The sequence below is a fragment of the Lissotriton vulgaris genome, chromosome 12, assembly GCF_964263255.1.
Source record: "Lissotriton vulgaris chromosome 12, aLisVul1.2, whole genome shotgun sequence".
Classification (NCBI taxonomy): domain Eukaryota; kingdom Metazoa; phylum Chordata; class Amphibia; order Caudata; family Salamandridae; genus Lissotriton; species Lissotriton vulgaris.
This window is the reverse complement of record NC_141700.1, coordinates 298,050,701-298,076,574: the sequence shown is the minus strand read 5'-3', so window position 1 is coordinate 298,076,574 and position 25,874 is coordinate 298,050,701. Positions and strand designations below refer to the sequence as shown.

The 25,874-nt window shown below is 44.6% G+C and overlaps 1 protein-coding gene across 1 annotated transcript in view; it reads right to left on the bottom strand.

Annotated features, from left to right (window-relative positions):
- Window positions 1-25,874, bottom strand: part of LOC147674007 (uncharacterized) — a 640,165-nt gene that overhangs the window by 163,520 nt on the left and 450,771 nt on the right. Inside the window, exon 16 of the mRNA XM_086945549.1 lies at window positions 7,731-7,958. Within this exon, the coding sequence (XP_086801675.1) occupies window positions 7,731-7,958 (228 nt within the window). The remainder of the gene's footprint in view (window positions 1-7,730; window positions 7,959-25,874) is intronic.

Sequence of the window (25,874 nt, the reverse complement as noted above, 5' to 3'; positions counted from 1 at the left end):
CGGGCGCCTTTCATCTACTCTGCGACCCTCAAGGCGTTGCCACCCACGTAGCGCTTTTTGCACAACGAAAGACGCTGTCGGGTCCTGGATCCCATGAGCCCTAGCCACAAAGGAAATGGCGGCCCGATGCCTCTGGGCCGTAGCCACTGATTTGCCTGCGTGACGTAAAGACAGCAGGAATTTCACTACCAACTCCTCCTGGCCCCAAAGCTCCCCTCTAGCCGCCCCCAAAAAGGCCCAATAGGAACGGAACGCCCCTTCATATGCCTTCCTCGTCCTGGGTGCTAAACTCTCTCCCACGAGGTTCTGTAGTTCTGGGCACCGAGAGACCAGAGAGCTTCGGGAAAGGGTGCTGCCACCGGGTCCGCTGTGGGCAGAAAACCCCAGAAGGCCTGCATATGAAAACGAGAAAGCGCATCAGCCGCCTGGTTCATCACCCCCGGGACATGTCTTGCCCTAAATAGTACATTCAATTGCACAGGAACAAGAGGATGCTTCCTGGGCTTGTTGCTCTTTTTATCCGTCTTCAGGGCGGGCGTAAACCCGCCCCGGCCTGCCCCGAGGGCGTGGCCCGGCCGCGTCAGTGTCTAGGCCAGCCCACTTCCAGGGCGGGAAAAGGCGCGCCCCGGCTACGCCGCTTCGGGCATACCAGCCGAGACTCGCCTCCCGCCCAAGATGGCTTCCCGGGGGGATCGTGGTACTCTGCCATACGTTCGGGGGGACCGAATGGTCGCCCCTTTCCATCCGTTTGACGTGAGAGACGTGGGATTGCACCCTCTCATGGTCATGGGGTCATGGTAGGTTTCGGAGGAACATTTCTTCGGATCCAGTATCTTGTAAGAGTTGCCAAATTGCTGGGGTGTGGGCAGAACATACCACTCGTATTATCTGGTGAAGAGTGTACTTGGTATCAAACCAGAACCGTCGAACATTTTCCTCTTTTGGTTTCCGAGGAAATTGTGGCATTGGTATCCATAACCTTAAGGCCCTAGTAGAATCCTTTTAAAACAAGGGACTGGGAAAGAACGGGTAGGTATAGGAACACCACGCCAAGATTTGTATTCAGCTTAGCGGGGGGAGAAGTGTATGTAACCTGTGTGCGTATTCTTGTGTTTTCCAGAAAAAACGTATTCGTGGAGAGAAAGTATCTCACAGGTAGAAGAGAGAGGTCCTGAGACGTATCAGGTAGGAAGTGGTCAGAAGGGAGAGAATTCATTAGGGAAAAGGAAGCATAGGATTCTCGTCTTACTGTGTGTTCTTTGTATCCTTACAGAGACCTCATCTACCCTCGTTTCCAGTCCCGGACCCTTTATCCCTCGCCTGCTTACTATCGTGCTCTGTCAGATTTATTTCCTGAGCACGGAGAAAGCTGGAGGTGGAACCCTTATAGCATCATTCGATCCGGAGGAGCCGTTGGACCGTGACAGAAACAACTGCTTTTTCAAGAATTTGTTGAGGGATCTCAGGTTTAAAATTGGTATCCATTTTTTCTCCTTTTTCTGAATGAGGAAAAACGGGAGTAAAATCCTTTCCCCCGTTGAAAACGAGAAACTCTTTCTATCGCTCCTTTCTGGAGCATAAGAGAAATCTCCCAGAGAAGTAAACGTAGGTTTTTGTGAAGCATAGGTCGGGGAGTGGTTTGGGGAGGGATGTGGACAAATTCCAGTGAATGACCGAATTGAACTAATTGCAGAACCCAACGGTCCGTTGTAATTTGTTTCCAATTTGTTTAAAAATGGGAGAATCTTCCTCCAATTTTTGAGGGCAGAGATGAACTGGAGACTGGCTGAAGTGAAGGGTCATTGTCGTCGAGCAGTGCCTTTTTGTTGACCTTTTCCACGAAAGGATGATTTACCATAAGAGGATTGCTGCTGTTGCTGATGTTGTTGATACTGTGGTCGATGTTGTTGACCAGAAGAGTAGGACGACCAATATTGGTAATCACCTCTAAAAGAGGACTGCCCTCTCCCTCTTGATCCACGAAAGGAAGTATTTTTAAATTGGAGGGTTCCTAAAGCTCTGGCTGTGTCTTTTCTTTATACTCTGGAGAGACTCATCAATTTGTGACCCAAAAAGAAACTGGCCATCATAGGGCATATCCAAGATCTTCGTTTGAATTTCAGGTCTAAAATAAGTTGCCTTCAACCAACCTTGTCGTCTTAATACTGCTACGCCAGCCAGCTGACGAAATCCAGTCGACGCGATATCCATCGCGCAAACTATTATTTCCGATGCTGAGCTTTCCCCTTCAAGCAATATCTTCTTAGCCTCCTCTTTTGAGTCTTCAGGTAAGGCTGCCAGGTATGGAGCTATGTCTGCCCATAACTGCCTATTGTATCGTCTCAATAGTGCTAAAGCATTGGACGCTCTTACTGTCAATGCAGACATTGAAGAAAAACACTTTGCGATGTTATCCAACCTTTGGCCTTCTTTATCTGGCGAAGCTGTTAACGGGGGCAGAAGAATTTTTGGACTTTCTTTGAGCCTCCTACGTTATAACCGAGTCCGGCTTGAGATGTCCTATTAAACAATCTGGTGCAGAATCAGGCACCTTGTATTTTTTATCCAGGCAAGGCAACACCGGTGGTACAGAGGAAGGATTTTGCATAATCTTTACCCCCTGACCCCATAAGTATTCTAATATGTGTATAGATCTCACTGACTTCTTGAAAGGCTCCTTAAAATCATACAAGAAGCAAACCTGTTGGTGGGAAGTCATGGGTATTTGAAAACGTTGAGCTGCTCTCTCAAAAATGTTATGGAACCCCGATGTCTTCAGGTGGTGAGTCAGCCTGTGTAGGCACTGGCGAAGCAGGACAGGGCATGAAGTAGTCGTCCCATTCATCATGGTTAGACTGGTTGTCATGAAGTTCCCCCTCTTCATGCTGATCTTCCTCCTCGTCGTTATCAGTAGATGGAGGATGCGGCAAAATGACAGACTCCGGTTGTAAATTTAAAGGTGGAGGCCGTGGTCTTGGTGGTGGAGACACCGTCGGGGGTTGAGGTTTAGGAGATGTTGCAAACCTCTGTTTGTAGTCTGTAATGAGTTATTGTAAATCCGTAACCAAGGAGGCTGGAAGACAAACCATTTGTGGAGGAGGAGGTTGATATTCTTTCTCCTGATACTGGTCTTCCTCATCTGAACTTTTTTGATATTTTACATTGGGTTCAGAGGGGCTTGTCGCCGTTTGAAACATGCTTCCCTCATCCGAATACTCCTCTTCCAGAAGACATGCTGGAGGCAGTGGTTGGACCCTACTTGGAGATGTTAGGGCCGGCGTCAACGTCTTTTGCGTAATTCTTAGATCCACATAAGTGCTTTTCAGATTTGGACGAGCCTGTCGACGGTGCGGTCGTCGATGGTGAAACATCGACAGGAGTCGTAGTCGACACTGTCGTCATCACTGATGGAGATCTCGTCGACGGTATGGTTTCCCCCGACTGAGTTTTTGTCGACAATGGTGTGGACGTCGAAGGGGTTGACTTCGTCGTCGAGCTCGTCGACGACCCAGTCTTCCGCGATCGCAGCGTCGACGGTTGCTTCGACATCGACGTTGTCTTTTTGATCTTTATGGTCGATGACACAGTCTTACCTGTCATCAACGATGGAGTTGTCGTCGTCGACGAGGTTAATGACGACGTCGCCATCGACGTGGAGACAGTTGCCGTAGACTAAGTGACACATAAGGCTGTAGCCACAGATCTCCACGTCGCTGAAGTTGTCGTCGACGACAAGCGGAAGAAGGCTTTTTGAAGGTGGTAACTTCCTGAGAGGACACCTTCGATGGTAGAGCCTTAGAATGGACCTCTGAAGACTTCTTAAGTATCTTCTTTTGAGGAGCCTTTGACGAAGGGCCCGGAGATGCCACCCTTGGTCTTTTTTGAGAGGCTTTAGAGGATGTTGAAGAGCCCTCACTCTCCTCAGAAGACTCCAATTGGTCTCTGTCTTTCAGCCTTTATAGCCATATTAACAGGCGCCCCTCCCGATCTTTGAGGGTTTTTGTGGAGAAGGTATGACATAGCTTGCAATCCTTAGAAGAATGGTCCGGATAGAGGCTGTAGAGACAATCTTGATGTTGGTCATCTACATGTAGTCTCTTCTTCCCATAGGAACCACAGGACCTAAAAAGTCCCTTCTTAGGTGTCTCAGCCATGAGGATACCAAGGAACTTCAGTCAGAAAATGAAATATAAAGCCAGAAAAACACTGGAAAACCAGATGAGAAGTAAACTGAGCAGAGCTCAGAGGAGACTCCCTTAGCAGGACGTGCAGTAAAAAGTCTGAGGAACAGGAGCTCCTTCCAGGAAGGTTCTAGTGGGGGTGATTGCTGATTGGCTCTTCTCTAGAGTTTGGTCCTTTTTACCAAAGGTTACTAATGTGGGGCCTTTGGCCTATTACTCTATATGTCTAATGAGACATTACTTTATTTATGTACTGGGGACTCCCATTCCGACGACGGAGAATGATTCAGGCATGTGAATCTATGAAAGATACCCTAATACTGGTAACCGGAAATTCACTCGAAGGAATGGATTCATTTGTTTACCTCATACCTTATTGCCATAGGTTCCAAAGATATTCTGCTGTTCACAAGCAACATATCTTGTTACATAACCTAGGCATTCAAGGTAGAAAGATATATGACACCTTACTTGAACCGGAGCTAGAAGTGGGTGAGGAGGATATTGTTGAGTTTAGAGTTACCCTTTTAAAATTAGAGATGCATTTTGGTGACAGAGTAAACGTAGTTTTGGAGCAGCATAAATTCTTTACCCGTGTCCAAGGTAAACTGGAATCTGTCATCAACTACATAGCGGCACTCGGAGGCCTGACCAAACTATGTGATTTTGGTGAACTCACTGATTCCCTTAACAGGGACCAACTAGTCAGGTGCACAAATATTAGTCGCATACAAGAAAAGCTCCTGGCAAAAATCCCTACCTTAAAAGAAGCGATTAGCATAGCAGTATCTATAGAACACACTGTTAAGTGTATCAAAGAAATGAAGACTCCCAATGAGCTCATTGCAAATGTTTGGAATACCAGTGGTGCACAGGATGATTACAGTGATAACGAGGTGCTCAAGGTTAGATTCGGAGAAGTCAAGGTTGACAAATCAGTCAGAGAAACGGAAGGGTTAAAATGCTATAGATGTGGCAGCAGCAATCATCTTGCAAACGATGTTCATTGCACTGCCCGCAATGTCACATGTATTAGATGCAAGAAGAAGGGGCACCCTGCAAGAGTTTGCAAAAATGGTGAGAACAGTCAGTGAAAGTTGTTTACAGTGAAGGGGACTTGTCCCCTAAGTGCGTATTCCAAGTAAAAGCTATGGAATGTCATGAATCTCTAAATTCTCCCGGACACTCCAAAGATCACAGATCTATTGAATATCTCAAATGCACCATTTTTGTGAATAATAAGCCCATAGATTTAATATAGATGTCATAAATGATCTGTTTGATACCTCTAGTCTCAACATGCTAGAACCTGACATTTCAGCAGTAGGATATGCTGAAGAAAACATTCCATTAGAGTGGATGCTGACGATGTGTATTAAATTCAAAGGGAGAACTACACATGGCAAAGTGTACATGGTAAGCAAAGGTTCCAATCTGTTGGGTTGGCATCATCAAAGCAAGTTGGGGATTGTGCTCGATCCAAATATTAAAGATCAAGTCCTCCTAGCTGAGCGGGAGGAAGGAACCAGCAGAAATGTTAATATATATCCAGATTTGTCCTCTGGAAAAGGCCACAATGTAAATAGTACTACCTGCAGTGTACCACCCGTGGGGGTGAACATCATCACAAACCAAGTTTCGAAAGCTCCTGTAGAAGGGGGGATGCCAGGAATGTGTCATACTTTAACCCCTTCAGTGCTAATGACAAGGGTAACTCGTCATGGAGTTTCCATTGATTTCAATGGAAATTACATTGAAGTGCCAGAAGATGCATAGCATCCAAGTGGTTAACAGAAACTGAATGTGTTACAAGTTTGCATATAGAGAAAATTTGTTCCATGTCCGAAAATCCTACAGCAGTTCCAAAAATCCCATGGACTAATCTGGCATTGGAATTAATCGGCCCCATGGTTCAATTGGGAGTCCAGAAGAGATTTTTGATTGCACTCATTGACTACACTTCCCATTGGATCAAATACAAGTTTGTGTCATACATCTCGACAAGAACTCTCATCGACTTCTTAAGAGACTCATTTGCATGTGAAGGTGTACCAGCTTCCATAGTCACTAACAATGGTGTAAAATTCTCATCAATTGAAATGAAGGCATTCCTTACATTGCCACAGGGACAATTACCCCATTCAAAAGTCAATTCTCTTGATTTAAAATCTCACACAACTAGCTTTTGTCAACAATCTGGATGTGGATAAACTGTTAAGAGAAGGCATTTGGGCATATCACACCTCTTCCGACTTGGTCACGGGAGTAACCCCTTTTGCTTCCATCAGGGGAAGAGATCCGATTGTCAAAACTATTATCCCCTAATTTACCTTTATTCGAGTCATCAGTGTAAATGTAAATCCTGTTTTGATTCTTTCCCTCATAGTATGGCGCAGTTGCGTTAATCCCCGCACCACTAGGCCACATGTTCATGCACTCTTGAGTTTTTTAGCATTTTTCAGGCTCCCCAATATCAACCTATATTTTCCCTGTGCCGTAGGGAGATGTGTTGTAATCTTCCTCTCCTTCCCCTTCCCCCCTTGGTACATTCCCCACTGCCCCTCCTCCCTTCCTTCCCTTGAAACGTTCCGTCAGAGTTGGCTTTAGAATGTTGGCTAGCCTGTCAGTTATGGAGAGTGGATGACAGAATAAAGACTTTGTACTCACCTCTGCCTCCGAGTACTTAATTTTAACAGTTATATAATACAATGTCTATGAGACCTCCTGCTTTCTTTTTATTCTAGTATTATGATTGTTCCTATTAAGTAAGCAATAAATAATATGAATTTGATAAGCACGGCAATTGCATCAAGACTCCACAACATATAGAATGCATATGTGTTTCGTAGTCTCCTTGCATGAAAAAATGGAAGGCAGGAACGTAAAAAGAAATAATGAATGCAGGAAATGTATAAAATTTGTAATTTTCCTAGGAAAGAGATTCTTGTTCTAGCAGCCATTGTGATGTAAGAGATTGCCAAATGTGTAACCTTAACTCACAAATACAAACATTCTTTGAACAATGGTATTACTAGGCACCTCTGAGGGTGTTCTGTATGCTTACATTAAATAATCGGGTGTATGGAGCAGAGGTCAACATAATAACAGCTCCAGTCAGTGAGAACGCTAGTACTTCCCAGTGCCATTGCAATGAACAATCAGTGCTCTCTTATCCCCATTCAGAAGTAGCGTTTTTTATTTCGAGCTCTACACTACAGGTTTTGCAATTTCCGAGTGCGGCAAATAACGTGTTACTGTTACATTACTTTATAGATTCCTATGCTGCATTGCACTGCCCATCATTAGAGACAATTTTGTGAAGATGGCACTGGGTTCACAAAATGTAGGAGATGCCTTCTCTGTAAAGATTCAGTAATACAATTAAAACTATGTGTTTACTCAACAAATGGAAGACAGGCAGGCCCACCCTTGGTTTCTCTGCATCACCACATACAAATGATAAAATTAGTGCAGACAGGCTGCTCCAAATGATCTAAGAAACAGTGAAATAAAAATGCTGAAAAGTAAATAACCTTGTTATTGACATACCTGGTGTTTTTTTGGTGTGCTGACTGTAGAGATGGGAGATGTGGCCTCACTCTCTTCCCACTCAGGGTATACATTTTCTCCCTCATTCTCCAAATAACCTTGCCCTTGCTTGCGTTTGACCACAATGTTGAGCTGTTCTTTGGAGACACTGAGGTGTGTGTGAGGCTCAGCAAACGGTAAGTCATCTTTGTTAATACATGTTCGTTCGAAGTTTTCTGGGCCATTGTTCTGCAAGAAAGAGATTGGAAAGAAATTATTGCACAGCAAAGTGCTACTCGTCAATGCACAAAGTCACCATTACTACCTTTCCACTCTGAGTGTGAGTTATGTCCTCAAAATACTAACCAACAAACCAAACCATTTTTTAACAATGAACCAAATGTTTAGATTTCCACTTCAGTTTGTAATCCCCAAGCAGTACTGCCACAATGGATGTGACAAGCCGCAAATAGGAGAATAAAGAAAAGAAACCAGGACCAAGATGACTATAGGCAGGGCTCAGGAGAAGTTAGGATTGCCTCTTTTTTGTATCATAGGACTCACAATAAATGTTATAGAGTAATATGCAAAAATGCAAAAAACAAACAGGATACCACTTCAATGCTAATGAAAGAGGAGAAATCTACTAACACATGTCAAGCATTCGAGCTATGTAAGACAACACCTACAAATGTGGGAAGGCCACTCTAGAATCGCCCAACCAAAATCAAATAAATGTTGGCTACTTGCGCCTGTTTGATAAGTCTACCAAAAAGGCATATTTTATATTGAGGCCATGGCAAAGACCAGACTCCAGCTAAGACCCCAAAACGACCTCAAATAGATAAAGATGTTGTGAGGATTTGGGTGTAAACTATGATATGGCTGTGGGGCTTTATCATAGAGTACACTCGCAAATACCATTTTGGGTCCAGTCAGCCTTGTTTACTTAACTTTAGCTCAACTCTGGGTAGCTGTGGCTGCGAGCAGTAAGGCTCAATCAATCAATCAAGCATTTGTATAGCGCGCTACTCACCCGTAGGGTCTCAAGGCGCTTGTGGAGGGGGGGCCTGCTACTGCTCGAACAGCCAGGTCTTAAGTTGCTTCCTGAAGGCGAGGTGGTCTTGGGTCAGGCGGAGGTGGGTGGGGAGGGAGTTCCACGTCTTGGCGGCCAGGTAGGAGAAGGACCTTCCTCCCGTTGTGGCTCTTCAGATGCGGGGGACGGCGGCGAGGGCGTGGCTGGTCGATCGAAGCTGGCGGGTGGGAGTGTAGAAGTTGAGGCAGTCGTTGAGGTATCTTGGTCCTTGGTTGTGGAGAGCTTTGTGTGCGTGGCTGAGGTGTTGGAACGTGATTCTTTTGTTGACGGGGAGCCAGTGCAGGTTTCATAGGTGTGCGGAGATGTGGCTGCGTCGGGGGATTCCAGGATGAGTCATGCTGAGGCTTTCTGAATCCGCTGAAGTCTTTTCTGGAGTTTGGCAGTGGTTCCGTCGTAGAGGGAGTTGCCGTAGTCCAGTCGGCTGGTGACGAGGGCTTGGGTGACCGTCTTACTGGTTTCGGTGGGGATCCTCCGTTCCATGCGTAGGATGTTGAAGCATGACGAGGAGACGGCGTTGACTTGTCTGGTCATGGAGAGGGAGGAGTCCAGGATGAAGCCCAGGTTGCGTGCGTGGTCCGTTGGTTTGGGTGCTCTGCCCAGGGAAGGAGGCCACCAGGAGTCGTCCCAGGCGGATGGTGACGATCCCAGGATGAGGACTTCCATCTTATCCGAATTCAGTTTCAGGCGGCTGTTCCTCATCCACTCGGCTACGTCTTTCATCCCTTCGTGAAGGTTGGTTCTGGCGGTGGCGGGGTCGTTGGTGAGGGAGAGGATCAACTGGGTGTCGTCGGCATAGGAGATGATGTTGAGGTTGTGTTGGCGTGCGATGGCCACAAGGGAGCTCATGTAGATGTTGAACAGCGTGGGGCTGAGTGAAGATCCTTGTGGTACGCCGCAGATGACTTCGGTGGCTTCTGATCTGAACGGGGGGAGGCGGACTCTCTGTGTCCTTCTGGCGAGGAAGGAGACGATCCATTCCTGTGCCATCTCTTGGATTCCGACATTGCTGAGGCGTTGCAATAGGGTGCGGTGGCAGACAGTGTTGAACGCTGCGGAGAGGTCCAGGAGGATGAGGGCCGCTGTTTCGCCGTTGTCAAGCAGGGCTCAGATGTCATCAGTGGCTGCGGTGAGGGCGGTCTCGGTACTGTGGTTCGCCCGGAAGCCGGACTGCGAGTGGTCGAGGGATCCATTTGTCTCGAGGAAGGCGGCCAGCTGTCTGTTGACAGTCTTTTCGATGACTTTGGCAGGAAACGGGAGCAGCGAGATGGGGCGGTAGTTCTTGAGGTCGGTGGGGTCGGCTGATGGTTTCTTTAGGAGGGCGCTGAGTTCGGCATGCTTCCAGCTCTCCGGGAAGGTTGCGGTGTCGAAGGAGGCGTTGATGATGTCTCAGAGATGGGGTGCAATGACGGAGTCTGCCTTGTTGAAGACGTGATGAGGGCAGGGGTTGGTTGGGGATCCGGTGTGGATGGAGTTCATCGTGCGTATGGTCTCTTCGGTGTTGATCGGGGTCCAGGCGCGGAGGGTGGTGGTGGGGGGTGCTGGTGCGGTCATAGGGTGCGTCGGCTGTGTGCTGAAGCTGTTGTGTATGTCTGCGATCTTGTTGTGGAAGTACGAGGCGAGTGAGTTGCAGAGGTCTTGCGATGGGGTGATGTCGTTGTTTCCGGCGCTGGGGTTGGAGAGCTCTTTGATGATGTTGAAGAGTTCCTTGCTGTTGTGGGCGTTGTTGTCCAGTCGTTCCTTGAATGCTGTTTTCTTGGTGGTGTGGATCAGGTGGTGGTGTTTTCGAGTGGCGAGCTTGAGGGTGGTCATGTTGTCTGGTGTCGGGTCTCTGCGCCAGGCTTTCTCGAGGGCTCGGCAGTACTTCTTGGAGCTCTTGAGTTCGTCGGTGAAGCAGGAAGCTTTCTTGCTGCTGGGTCTGCTGGGAGGGGTCCTCAGTGGAGCGAGGTCGTCTGCGCAGTTGTTGATCCACCTCAAGAGGTTGATGGCGGCATGGTTGGGGTTTGCTGAGGTGGCGGAAGGGTTCTGCCTCAGGGATGCTGCGAGCTGGTCGGCTGTGATCTTGTTCCAGCTTCTGCGTGGAGCCTGTTGCTGGTGGTGGTGGGTCGTGTTCCTTTTGAAGCTGAAGTGGACGCAGCTGTGGTCCGTCCAGTGGAGTCCGGTGGCGTGGCTGAAGGAGATGTCCTTGCTGGAGGAGAAGACGGGTTCAAGCGTGTGGCTGGCGTAGTGGGTGGGGGTGGTCACCAGCTGCTTGAGTCCGAGGTTGGCGAGGTTGTCCAGCAGGGTGGTGGTGTTGCGGTCGTTGTTGTTCTCCATGTGGAAGTTGAGGTCCCCGAGGAGGATGTAGTCGGTGGAGGGGAGGGCGAGCGGGCTGATGAAGTCGGCGATGTCTTCGCTGAATTGTGTGCGCGGTCCCTGCGGTCTGTAGATGAGGGTGCCTCTGAGGGTGGTCTTGGGGTCGGTGTGGATCTGGAAATACAGGTGTTCGGCGGCTGTGAGGGTGTCGTCCGTGTTGGTCGTGATTCGGATGGTGTTCTTGTGGGCGATGGCGATGCCTCCTCTCGTCTGGTTGACGCGGTCCCTCCGGGTGATCTTGTAGCCGTCCGGGATGGCGATGGCGATGTCCGGCCCTGAGGAGGCGTTCATCCAGGTTTCCGTGAGGAAGGCGACGTCTGGAGCTGTCGAGTCGAGGAGGTTCCAGAGCTCCACGGCGTGTGTCTGTGGACGGAGCGGGTGTTGAGCAGGATGCACTGGAGGTGGTTGCTGCTGGGTGTCGGCTTGGCGGGTGCAGTGCTGGGTGGCGGGAGCGTGGGAGCCAATCGGCTGGCGGGGCCGCAGGGAGGCAGCGGCGGGAAAATTGAGTGCGGGATGGCGGGTGGCTCAGCAGCGACTGGGGCGCTTGCAGGAAGAAGCAGTCGGCGTAGGAGAAGTCAGCAGGCAGAAACCAGGTAGCAGGAGGCACGAGGAGCGTGGGGGCGACCAGGCCGATGAAGGCGCAGTGGTCGCTCCGACCACTGCGTCTAAGTCATCTAAGGCTTGGCCAAGGAACTTTGTGTAAAGCATTTAACAGCACTAAACAACGAAATAAGAACGTCACACAAGAGACACAAAAACTATTTATAAACATAAAGGACATGGCTTTTGTAGTTCGGACTGGACTGTTCCCATGGGGCAACAGGGTCAGAGCTGATTTGCATATCGCCATTGTCTAACCCAGGGTGGTGTGGAGTGCAAAAAAACGATGGATTTGGGCCCAGATCCTTTGACTGGGGGAATGTGTGACATTGATCCACATTCGGTCCATCACTTGTTGTTTTTGCAATTGCCGCCCTAAGTGCGCTGGGGATGCCCAGACGTGGGTCCCAGGCACTCCACACCACTTGGAGTCAAGCTAGCCGGGCTGATGAGAGGTGTTACCTCGAAACCGGTCCGGTCCTCGGATGCTTGATTCCGTTCTGGGAAGGACATGGCTTTTGTAGTTCGGACTGGACTGTTCCCATGGGGCAACAGGGTCAGAGCTGATTTGCATATCGCCATTGTCTAACCCAGGGTGGTGTGGAGTGCAAAAAAACGATGGATTTGGGCCCAGATCCTTTGACTGGGGGAATGTGTGACATTGATCCACATTCGGTCCATCACTTGTTGTTTTTGTATTTATAAACATACAGCATATTTGTAAGACTTTTTAGTGTCCTTGATCATCAAAATCCAGTGGAGTATCTCTACTTGGACATCAAGTCGGATTCAATGCCATGATTAATTTGATACTTTATAGTACCAAGTTAGGAAGTCCCATTCAGAAGTTAGCCAGGCTGGGATGCCAGCTGGTAACCCCATGTTAGCCAATGGGGCTACTAACCTTTCCACAGCAAAATGGCAAATTATTTTTTTAGTCCTCATTCGTCTTGGCAAAACAAAGATAAAACATACTCTAGGGCCCCCCCTTGACAAAGCACCGACCAGAGATCTTAGTGTTTTTGAGCCAAGGGCAAAGCACTTTACACAGAACTACTCTATCCATGGTCTACTCACGCCATTGTGAGATATCCGCCAGAAGAGTGAAGTAATAAAGGCCTAATCATAGGACTGTATCTGAATCCAGAGCATTTACCCACTGTTCACATAGCACCCAAAACTAATTTCTCTTGTTTCCGAAGCTCTGTCTAACCAGATCGTATATTTTACAAAAATAATCCAATCTACCTCAGTCGGGGGGACAGATTTTATCCACTTTTCTCTCTACAAGCAGGAAGCACCAAATAAAAGACACATTTTCTTACATTAGTTGGTGCCAGCTCAAACTCTCTCAAAGCCCCAAAGAAAACCAGTTACCTGAAGCATCTTACCGAGTACCCCAGACATACAGTCACTGACATCTGACCAAAAACAATGGATCCCAGGACACTCCAGAAACATGTGGATATCATCCGTTTTTTCTTGATCGCATTTAGAGAATCCTGGCTTAACTCCTTTCCCAATTTAGACAGCCTTAGAGGAGTCCAATAAGCCATGTGAAGACAGAAAAGGTGGTTCTTCCTTAAATTTGCAACGCGAACCGTGGAGTACAGAGTGTTACAGGATACTTGCCATAAGTCTTCTAGCTCCGTCACCGGCAAGTCTCTTCCCCACAGGTCCACTGGTAGTCTGGAGTCACCGTCTGCTAAATCCACCAGAATCCAACACCAGTTAGCCACTTTTTTTTTTTTGATAATGCTAGCCATCAAAGTCTCTAGTTCATTCAAGGAACCAATGCCTACCCCAGCCGAGTGGCGGCAACATTTTATTTGTAGATATTTAAACCTGGATAGCTTCTGGTTGGTGATCTCCTGCCATTTTTCCCATGGGATCAAACACCCGTTGTCGTCTATCTGATCCCATCTCAGTACCTCTGCCACTTTTAAAACTGTGGCCAGGCTATCCTTGACATACTCAGGGGAAACTGGAGCATCCCAAACTGAGCTTCATCTCCTTTCTGATTCTATAACATGTGGCAGCAAATCCTTGTAGAGTCTTAAGGCGCACTTTTTTAAAATAATCTCAGATCTCTGAATCAATGCAAGAATCCTTGTGCTCCCCCTTTCACCTCAAATAACATTGCCCTAAGCATTTTACCAAAGTCTGATCCAACTGGATCGTTCAGGAGCATCCTTCAATTTTTTTAAAGAAAAACACAAGCATAATAAGACAAATCCAGTAAACAGAGACCCCCCTTATCTTTCTTTTGTCTGAGTTTTTTCCAGGCAATCATACTTCTTTAGAGGCACAAATAAAACTAGAAATCTTAGCCTGAAGCTTTTTGAGCCACTCTTCCTTGAAAACCATGAGTCTATTCTAAAACAGGAAGGTGAATTTTGGGAGAATCGACATTTTTACAAAACTTACTCTTCTGATAATTGTTAATTGGCCCAACTTGATAATAACTTACAAACTTCCTTGTTGATCTTCCAGAAATTAACTTCCAGAATTCTTTCTATATTTTGTGTAATTCTGATGCCTAAGTATCTAATTTACGCTTTAATACGGTCTTGCTGAGTATTCATATTCCAGGCCATTATTTCCATTTTGTGTTCAATTACCTTGTAACCAGAGATGCGCCCAAATCGTGAAGTCATATCATATATTAACGGGACCGATCAAACGTAAAAATCACTAGGTCGTCCGCATATAGACCCACCTTTTTCTCCCAGCCCCTATACCTAAAGGGATGTGTTCCTTCATTCTCCCTGATTTTTACCGCAAAGGGGTTCAATATAAAGGTTGATTAGGAGGGGAGACAGGGGACAACCTTGTCTGGTACCCCTTGAAATTTTCAAAGGTCTGGAAAGATTCCCATTCACCATGACCCTAGCTGTTAAATTCTTATAAATTGATTCTACGGTCCTGCAAAAGTTTTCACCAAGCTTGGTCACCCTTAATATTTTCAGAAGCTACAGCCAAATCACCCTGTCAAAGGCCTTAATGGCGTCCAAGGTAATAATCGCCAGGGGGAGTTTATAAGCAGAAGCTATATCAATCGCTCCTATTAGATTATATGTAAGGTCTTGGATCCCCCTTTCCCTGACAAATACATTTTGATCTTCGTTTAATAGACACCCTGCACACCCTGCCAGCCCGTTTAATCTTCCTGCTAACATTTTTGCGAAGATTTTATAGTCGCAGTTCAGCAGCGAAATGGGCCTACAGGAGTCACATATATTCGGCGTTTTTTCTGGTTTGGGGATCAATGTCACTATGGCCTCCTTCCATGAAGCTGGCATCTCGCTGCCATTTTCAAAAATTGCTCCAAATTGCTTTGCCAATGCCGGTATAATAAACTCACCCGGTTTTTACATATTTCAATGGGTAATCCATCCGGACCAGCAGCTTTACCTAGTACCCCATTTATTGCTTTTCTGATCTCCACCTCTGTGATTCTTCAATTGATGGCTTCTCACTCCTCTTCGCTAACTTTAAGGGGGCATTCTCACCCAACCAACCCTACACCTCTTCCTCCGTGGTGATCAGATCTTCCTGATATAATTTCTCAAGATGTTTAAGGGAGCCCTTTTCAATTCCATCCCTGGTCGAAAGAGGCATTCCTGTTTCTTCACACTTAACTTCTTTAATGAAACCATTTGCCTGATCTTTCTTCACTTTCCAAGCTAGGATTTTTCCACATCCTTCTCCATATTGAAAGTGAAGGAGTCTGTTTGCTTGCCACCTTTTCCGTACTCCCTCCTCTACTACACCCACCAGGTCTAATTTAGGGCTTGAAGAGCTGTCCCTGTCCTTGCCACTGGTGTGCCCGCTCATTAATAGCTGCGTTTCCGTCTGCTAGATGTTACCTTCAATTTCCCCTATCTCAGCTCTATACTTTTTGCTTTTAAATACTTGGATGGAAGTAATTCTCCTCCTCAAAAAAGCTTTATACGTATCCCAGACAACCCCCATTGGGCATTGTCCCAACGGTCCTCAAAAAACTCCTCGGATTCTAAACCTAATTTCTCAATTACCCCATCCTCCAGTAATATAGTTTTGTCTATAGTCCATCTCCTCTGAGGTGCGGATTTTGCAGCTTCTAAAACTAAGCTGGCCCTGGTCCTTTAATTCTTGATCGTTCAAGAAAAGATCAATCCTTGATTGATGACCATATTTTTTATTATTAAAGGTAAAGCTCTTTGCGACCGCCATTTTCACTCTTCAGATATCACACCACCCCAACTGCTTCATAATAGTTGTTATTAGAGCCTGCATCTTACTCTTTACTACCGCTCTGCTCTTGACTCAGCTGTCCAAATTACTATTGAGCACAACATTAAAATCTCCTGCTAAGACAATTTGGTCCTGGAAATCTAAAAGCTCCGTCACTAAACAACCAAATGGACCAGGGTCATCTGAGTTAGGGCTGTAGTTACCAAGAACTGTATACATCTGATGGTAACACTTTAATCTAGGGATAGCACATCTGTCTGACTTTTCTACTCTACTCTCCTATGTTATGATAGAAGGTTTTTTTAACCAAGATCGCCACACCTTTTATAGTAATCTCTTGGGTAGTAAAAACTATTTCTTGCACCCATGTTCTGGATTTAAAGATCTCGCTCATCTCTTGACCCATCATGTGAGTCTCCTGCAAAATTATCATCTGGGCTGGCAGATCCTGTAAATACTGCAAGATCTTTTCCTTCCTATACTTAACTCTAAGCCTGTTTACATTCCATGGCAAGACCTCAATTTGAGCGCTCTGGTAGGGGCTCATCCCTCGTCCCATAAACTAAGTGCCTCAGGGATACCTACAATCATGATTAAATGAAGAGGACTTTTTTTCTCACACTCTTCCCCACCCAGTGACCACTACCCTTCCTGTGACCTCACCCTTCCCCCCTTCCCATGGAGAACCCTCCTGCTGCCCCCTCCATGCCCGAAAGCTATGGGGGCCCCTGGAGTTGTGAGCGTACAAAAACTAATTTCCCCTTTAGAACTAACCACTGTTTTACTGAACTTGTTAACACACCTAGGAAGTGATCAGGGGTAGAGAAACCAACGAGCCTAAAAGCAAAAAAGAGTGAAAAGACAAAAATGTCAATTATTAAAATATTAAAATATTGACCTACTTAATATTGTATGGCAAGGCCTGCAGTGGCAGGGTGGGGACAATTTCATCATTTGTCACACTTAAAGTGGCACAAGCATTGCTGCAGGCCTGGGTGGGCACTCTGTCTTACATGCCTTGGGTACCATATACTGAGGACTTATAAATAAGTCAGTGCTTGCCAATTGGGGACATCCAGTTTGTCATAACTTTTGCAATAGTTCAGAACACTGGTCTGGTTAGCACGCCTCAGTTCACTTTCAGAGACGGAACACCTGCAGCTAATAGTCCGAATGGGGGCAAAAATTGGGGGAAATCTTCACAAAGGCATGTTTCCTTCCAGATGTTGAAGCTTTGCCAATCTTCTATTTTTCTTGGGATCATGTACTCCTAGAGTCATGATGATGATCTTTCTATCTGTCTAAAGGATCGAAACATTGTCGACTAGTTCTACGAGCCCAATTTGATTATACATAAGAATGGAATTAGCTGGTTTGTTTTTCCTTGATACACACTCTTCCTCACATATTGTCACCCATGTTTATCACTTGTGTAAATCCGTATTTGTAAAGCGCGAACTACTCACCCTTACAGGTCTCAAGGCGCTGGGGGCCGTCGCGGAAATTAAGTGAGCTATTGCCCAAAGTCACATGGTGCTGAACTGAGCTGCCGCAGGAGCCAGGGATCGAACCGTGAACCCTGTGCTCCAAAGTCCGCTGCCCTGGCCTCTCCACTCTCTCCTCTTGTGTGAGAGCGCCGAGCACATTGTTTTTAATGTTTAATGTTTTTTTATATACAATTGAATAATTTAACCATTTGATATATTTGTACATTGATTGTAATATCTATGGTGTTGGGACCACAATTCTACAACGAGTCAGTGTAACGTTAGATACCAAGGGCCATATGTATGAAAAAACAGATTTGCGAGTCATTAATAGCGATTTTTTGAGAGGACTCGCAAAATGCTATGTATTTAGGAATCGCAATAATAATTGTGATTTCTACACATTCCTTAATTGTGACTCGCAGCTAGCGAATCACAATTAAGGAATCCCTTCCCATTCATTCCTATTGGCCAAGAGGCCCATAGGAATGAATGGAATTGTGCGCACAAATTGCAAGTACCCAGTAGGTACTCGCAAATTGCGCACGCAATTTCAAGGGTATATGGATTCCAAAAGAACACCCTGTTCCACCCCTGAAATGTGCATGTGTGCACCTGTGGCGCACATACATGCACTTAGGGCATGTATGTGCGCCACATGGCACTTTGAAAAAAGCAAAAAAGTACTTTTTTCTCGGAAATCCCAAATTACTACCAATTTGAAGTTGATGGTAATTTAAGATTCCTTAAGGCAATTTTGCAATTTGCGATGCATCCTAGCATAGCATTTAGGGAATCGCAAATTGTGATTCTCTAAATGCATGCGCAAAATAGGGAATTGCAATTTGTTCGATTCCTTATTTTGCGAGTAGGTTTTTGCTTACCTACATTGCACACATCTAAATTGTGATTGCAAACGCGTTTGCGAACGCAATTTAGCTTGATACATCTGGCACCAAGACTGGTTTTGATAGAGGGGAGCTGAGTCAGGCTCATTTAACAAAAAACTATAGCGCCAATTTAAAGTCAGAGTATGCGATGTCTCACAGCAGTAAAAAGAGGGCGCACACACCTACTGCACCGTTGCATTGTTTTTAATGTTTTTTATATAGCATTGAATAGATTGATAATTTGAAGTACTTGTACATTGATTGTGATATATGGGTTCTTGGGACCACTGTTCCTTACACATCAGCTTGCACAAGTTCTCAGATGACACAGGGTTGCCTTCTTACCTATAACCTAGTCAATGTAGAGTCAAGCACCATTTTGTAGTGCTTGAGATTGCTAAAGTTCATTCATATAGCTTGGAATTTCTTCCAGTTAATGCATGAACTTCAGAGAGAAAATGTCAGCAACATTGAGAGGCAATCTCTGCTCACTGTCTCAAACGTATACCCTCTGCATTTCCTGCATTAACCTAGAACAATTCTGAGTTCTATGCATGAACATTAGACACCACACACTCCAAAAAACAGGAGTGTTGATCTGCACTGAGCCAATACAGCTGTTCATGATACGGCCCCATGTGGATTTAGTGCTCAGGTGTATTTTGAGGAAGACCACATAATGTTCTGAAAACGGTTGTACTATTCTCTATCCCAGCATTACTTAACCTGGCCTGGAAAGACTTTCAATCCATATTTCAATGCAGAAAGAAATTTCACAAAGCCTACATTCATCAGAAGTTTTACTGAAGGACCTAAACATTTTTCTGAGAATTGATGCTTTACGAATGCGAGCGAGATGTCCTTTATAGCAATCATTTCTAAATGAGCCAGTGAGAGCTTTTCATGTGAAATGTTACACCTAAGTACATTTATTTGTGTGCACAAGCAATTTCAGTGCCATTCTGAGACCAATAGGTGTATTTTTTATCCCCTTGATTAAATACCACCACATTAGATTTTCGATGGTTAACTTAAAAAACTATTTGTAAGCAATGGGAAGACGCACAGCTTTGATGGACATGCCAGGTAAGAGCAGGATCAGTATCAGCAATCAAAATGTTAAATATTAAGAGCGCTAAAGCACATCTTTTGTTAACTCTTTTGCCTCTCTTGACACTCGAGGAGAGACTGAGTGTGCGCTAATGTCCGTGAAATATCTGTTTTGTCCTAAATGATTTTTAAACGTGGTCTGAATGTTTTTAAATTGCACTAGCACTCAAAAATGAGCTCTTGCACAACGTAAGGAGGGGAAATGTTCACTCACCTGTATTTGCCTGCCCACCCGGTCAACCCCGGCTGTGTGCCGTTTGTGTGGAGGGCGGAGCAGAGCGTGTCACATCCGGTCTAGTAGGCAGAGGCGCTCCTTCCGCCTGATTGCCTACAAATACCGAGGGGAGATTGGACACGATGAGACACTCGAGGTGAGACTGAGTGTGCGCTTATGTCCGTGAAATATCTGTTTTGTCCTAAATGGTTTTTAAACTTGGTCTGAATGTTTTTAAATTGCACTAGCTCTCGATACTGTGCTCTTGCACAACGTAAGGAGGGGAAGTGTTCACTCACCTGTATTTGCCTGCCCCCCCCCCCCCCCCCCCCCCCCCCCCCCGGTCTACCCCGGCTGTGTGCCGTTTGTGTGGAGGGCAGAGCAGAGCGTGTCAAATTCGGTCTATCAGACAGAGGTGCTCCTTCTGCCTCAATTCTCCCCCCTATTTAAATCTATGTGCCCGCGTCCGTGCAGCGGGCGCGCCACTGGCACTCCAAAGGCAAGCCCGTCTGTGCCCGTCCGCGACCAGCAGGGACCAGGGGCCAGGAACCCTGGCTCCAAGAGGACCTTAGAGAGGATTAAGAACTCAAAAGTAGCACTATTAGAACTAAATAAACCCATTGGTTTTGCATGTAGACATAAAATCCATGTAAAGAACATGGCACACACATGTAGGCATTGCAATACAACACTCACCATTAGAACACACACCACCAGGGAGTTAGGAATACAGTTAGCACTACTAAATTGCAGGTCCATGGCCAAACATAAGCATGAGATACGCGATCTACTCAGTGAAAAATCTCTGGAAGTCTTATTTTTAACCAAAACATGGCTTAATGAGAATTCAACACCTGATGTGATAGACACCATCCCTAATGGCTACCGCCTAGTTAGGCAAGACAGGATAGGCCAAAGAGGTGAGGGAATTGCCATAATCCATAAAGACAAGATGAAATGTGAGATACAACAAACTGGTCTAGATAACTGTGAGCCACTCTTCTTTATGCTGTCAATAACAGATGACAACACCTTAGCAGGATTCCTTATATATCGCCCTCCTGGCCAAATAACAAAGTTTGTGACAAGTTCTGGGGATAGTATATCTAGCATTGAGATATACCAATTTTCTAGTACTGGGGGACCTAAACATACAGTTTTATGACAAAGAAAACCAAGAAATAAGTGCTATCTGTAAGGACCTTCTCTCACTACATCTGGCGCAAAAAGTAGATTCTCAAACTCATCAGGGGGCCACATTTTAGACACTATCTTTCCTAACTGCAATGAATTAGAAATGGGAGTACCGTGGCCAGTTCCGTGGTCAGATCACCATCTGGTCCCATTTACTGTGCCATCGCAGAGGTTGAAGGCACAATATCACAGGGAGGCAATAACCACCAGAAAGTGGAATAAATGTAATGCCACCTCATTTAAACAAGCTTTAAAGGAGCAGAAACCAAGGTTGGACAATGATATCAAAAGAGCCAATGACCAGATAGAGACATGGATTACTGATGCACTAGATAAGGTGGCACCCTGGAGCACTAGAATCCTAAAAAGACCAAGGGTAACAGCACCCTGGTATAATGACGAGCTAAGGAAGGCTAGGAAATCATGTAGGAAATTAGAACGCATCTGGAGAAAAATTACTGCAATAAATCTAAAGAAGACAAAAAAAAAGAACTGAAAGCCTATCACTTACTGATCAAAAAAATCAGATGTGAATTCTATACAGATAAAATAGACAAATCCAATAACTCATAAAAAGAATTGGTTACAATTCTGAAATCTCTCAAAAACTAAGAAGAGAAGAAAGAGGATATCTCAGCCACGAAAGAGTTCTACAATGAGATAGCAGAATTCTTTGTTAACAAAGTAACAAACATATATGATACCTTTCCTACAGAGGTGCGACTTGGTACCTCCGCATCTGTTGTTAAAACTGTGAACTCTGTAGGAGTAACGCTGGATAATTTTAGAATACAGGAAAGTGAGGATCTAAAAGCCACAGTAAAAGGAATAAAATCCAGCTCTCCTCGAGACCCGGCTCAACCAGAGAAAATGATGGAGGGGATGGACACAATCCTACCATACATCGCAGATCTTATTTCCCGCTCTTTCCAGACAGGTATAGTTCCTAAGAAATGGAAACAGGCCATTGTTAGACCTCTTAAGAAAAATCTTTCACTAGACTATACCAAACTAGACAATCTGCGTCCTATCTCAATAATTCCATTTGTAGCTAAAGTCGCAGAAAAAATCACAAACAAACAGCTGGTAGACTACATCAACATGAACGACTTACTTCACCCCTCACAGTCAGGCTTTAGAATGGCACACTCAACAGAATCAGCGCTACTTATGGCGACAGAGACACTCAGGAAACATGTGGATGAGGGACAGACAGCCGTGCTGATATTGCTGGATCTCAGCGTGGCATTTGACACTGTTTCGCATCCTCTGCTACTTCAGAGACTTGACGCCTGTGACATCAGAAACAACGCTCTGAAATGGCTGACCTCGTTTCTAGAGGAACAAAGCTTCCAAGTTATTGTTTTAGAAGTAGGGGACCCCTATATATTAATGAACTTGCTATACATAGGGAAATAAACTAACTTGGGTAAAGGTCTATAGACAAGTTATAGCACATTAATGAAAATTAACTGGAGAACCACTTAAAAACCCACAAGTAAAGGACTAATCACCAAATTAAATCCAAAATATTTATTATATTTTTATTTATTAGTCAAGAAATTGTTTTGCAATTATTGCTTGTATTTCATACTATTGTGTTTCCAAAATCTAATTCATTATTTACACAGCAACAACATGAATCTTCACTAAAATCACATAATAAACATATACATTACATAAAACATAAAAGACGATAGAGGCACAACAGTGAGTAGACACATGAACGACGATGAAGGCAAAGCGGTAGATAAGAGCACTATGCGCGCTTCGGCTTGTAAGCCTTCATCAGGTGCCCGTCTATTGTACTACAATTAAAAATAGGTGATTAGTCAATTATGTACAGTGGGCATTATGAAAATGAGAATAATTTGTTTCCGGTATATTTTCTCTTCTTCTTGCTTCTTCTTTCACGTGCACCTAATTCACAAATTTATTTTAGTCACCGGCATTGGTGTTTGGTTTAAGTTTTCTTTAAATGTATGAAACTTGTATGTTCATGCGGTCATTACATATAGCCCCTTATTGCCTTTAGACCATTACGCCTGTTTCTACTGTGTTTTTTCTGGTTATCTTGTCTTTTAAACAGATATATTTGTTGCCGACGTTTGGCTGCTTTCAAAGTCATTTTCCAATTGTGTGTCTTTTTGTAAGTATTATTTATTAATCACTATATTATTTTTATCGTCTGTTGAACATAATGGATTCTTTCTTTAAGACACCACAAAATACTCATATGTTTCCATCCATTTATGTCATTTCTTTGTGAACCTTGTTTTGATCATATAGGTTAACAGGCATCCATAGGTCTGATTTAGGTTCCTGTCCTGGTAATGATGATGTTCTATAAAGTTCTTGAAGTGAAGCAAATAAACAATTTTCTTTCTTTCATGATGTGTCAATTAATTGAAGTTTGTATATAGTGTGTATATGTATATATTAGCTTAGATACATCTTCATTAAATAAGTGGCTCTGTAAATATTACATGTGTAGTTCTGTAAATATGTATCTGTATTTTTTATTGTCTTTGAGAATATATAAATGTACTGTTTATATTAATTATTGTCATTTTCATAATGCCCACTGTACATAATTGACTAATCACCTATTTTTAATTGTAGTACAATAGACAGCACCTGATGAAGGCTTACAAGCCGAAACCCGCGTAGTGCTCTTATCTACCGCTTTGCCTCCATCGTCGTTCATGTGTCTACTCACTGTTTTGCCTCTATCGTCTTTTATGTTTTATGTAATGTATATGTTTATTATGTGATTTTAATGAAGATTCATGTTGTTGCTGTGTAAATAATGAATTAGATTTTGGAAACACAATGGTATGAAATACAAGCAATAATTGCAAAACAATTTCTTAACTAATAATTAAAAATATAATAAATATTTTGGATTTAATTTGGTGATTAGTCCTTTACATGTGGGTTTTTAAGTGGTTCTCCAGTTAATTTTCATTAGTGTGCTATAACCTTTACCCAAGTTCGAAGCTTCCAAGTTACCCAAAAGAGGCATCGTTCTGATAACTACCCTCTGCCTCAATGGGTCCCACAGGGATCCATTTTGAGTCCCACCCTGTTCAATCTGTATGTGGGACCACTAGCAGAGTGTGTAGATAAACATGAGGTGTTGATAGTGTCTTATGCAGACGACACGCAGCTAATTGTAATGCTCTCCCAAAACAAAGCTCAGGCAGCGACCGCTTTTCTAAATGTTTAGAGGAGGTGGCTGACTGGATGTCAAACCACTGCCTCAAGCTAATCGGGAATAAGATGGATGTATTGGTGGTGGGTAAGACACCTACCATCTGGTCATCTGCCTGGTGGACAGAAGCACTGGGCCAAGTCCCGCACCCTAAACCTGAGGTGAAAAATCTCGGAATATGGTTCGATTCCAAACTGTCTTTTGACAATCAGATCCGGAAGGGTAGCGGGGAAGTGCTATGGTGCCATGAAAACCCTGAGGAAAATCATAGATCTATTACCATCTAAAGCCAGGAAAACCATAGTACACACAGTAATTACCTCACAATTAGACTATGGCAATGTACTGTATTTAGGCGCTTCCAAAAAAGGCTTTGATCAACTACAGAGCATACAAAATGTTGCCGCACACCTGGTACTCAGCCTTCCAAGGAGAGCTAATACTAAGAAAGCCCTGACCACCCTACACTGGCTACCAGTAGAGAAGAGAACTATGTTCAAGGCACTGTGCTATTGTCACCGCATCCTCTCACATAAAAGCCCTAGATACCTGCAACCTCTGCTGACTAAATATACCCCAGGACGAAATCTGATATCCATGGACATGGCTTTAGTAAGCATCCCAAGAATATTCAAAGCCCGTATGGGGGCTCGCTCTTTTAGGTACAATGGCAGCAAAAATCTGGAACACCCTACCGATCACCATAAGAACAGAACCCAATGAAGGTTCATTCCGCAGACAGCTGAAGACATGGCTGCTCTCAAAAGCCGAGGACGGTACAACATAAGAACCACATTAAAAGTACAGTCACTCTCATTTAGATAGGTCTCAGCGCGGGGACACACCGTTGGTGTAACCATGCGCTCTACATGTGAATAAATATATAGAATATATAAATATTGCCTGTCAGTACGAGATTGTCATTCAATTTTACCACTTAGTTATGATATAACATTTGAAATCTCACCCAGAAATCTCAATATTCTGGATGAGAATACCCATTCTTTAAACTAGACCCTTTTAAACATCTCTCAATGCAGTGAAAGGCCGCAGCACCGCAGTCTGGCTTAAAACATATCTGATACGAGGGCAAGATGTTTGCCTCTGAAGCCCAAGCCTAGAGCTCTTCTAATAAGATGGATGCATAGTTTTGGGACTCAGAACTGAGGTGGGCTATTAGGGGTTCATTTGGGAAGTCAGTCTCATAACTTTTTTTTGTGAATAGAGTATAATATGGAACCCTGCCAAACCGTATGAATCCTAAAATTAGACGAGTTGCAATCCTACCGTTTTTTTCTATATTCTACATACCTCGTGGCATTCAAAAAAGCATTTATAACTTACAACTTATTTTGCATCACAATTAGTATGGGGCATGATAGGAGTGCCCCTGCTAAATGGAGTGTGTTATGAAATCTGGACTGCCTGCACTCTGGGACATGTACCCTAAAGGGAAACCTTTCTTTTTAAAGCAGGATCTGTCCCTTTACCGTGTATGGGCTAATTTTATTTAAAAAATCGATTTGCAAAGCAAACACAGGGACGGTGGTGGGCTGTTTCGTGCCTGCCACCAGCCCTGTATGCACAGATAGTAGTAGCTGGGAATAATAAAAAGTGACTGGTCTAAGTAATGGGCCCCCATGAATGGGAATTTTGCAATGTGGCCTATTAGTACATAGGTCACATCGTAAAATTAAAGCCATGTCTCTTTGGGCACCTCATTCGGTTCCGGGGTGCCATGTACTCTACCTAATCTATTCTATGTGCCAACC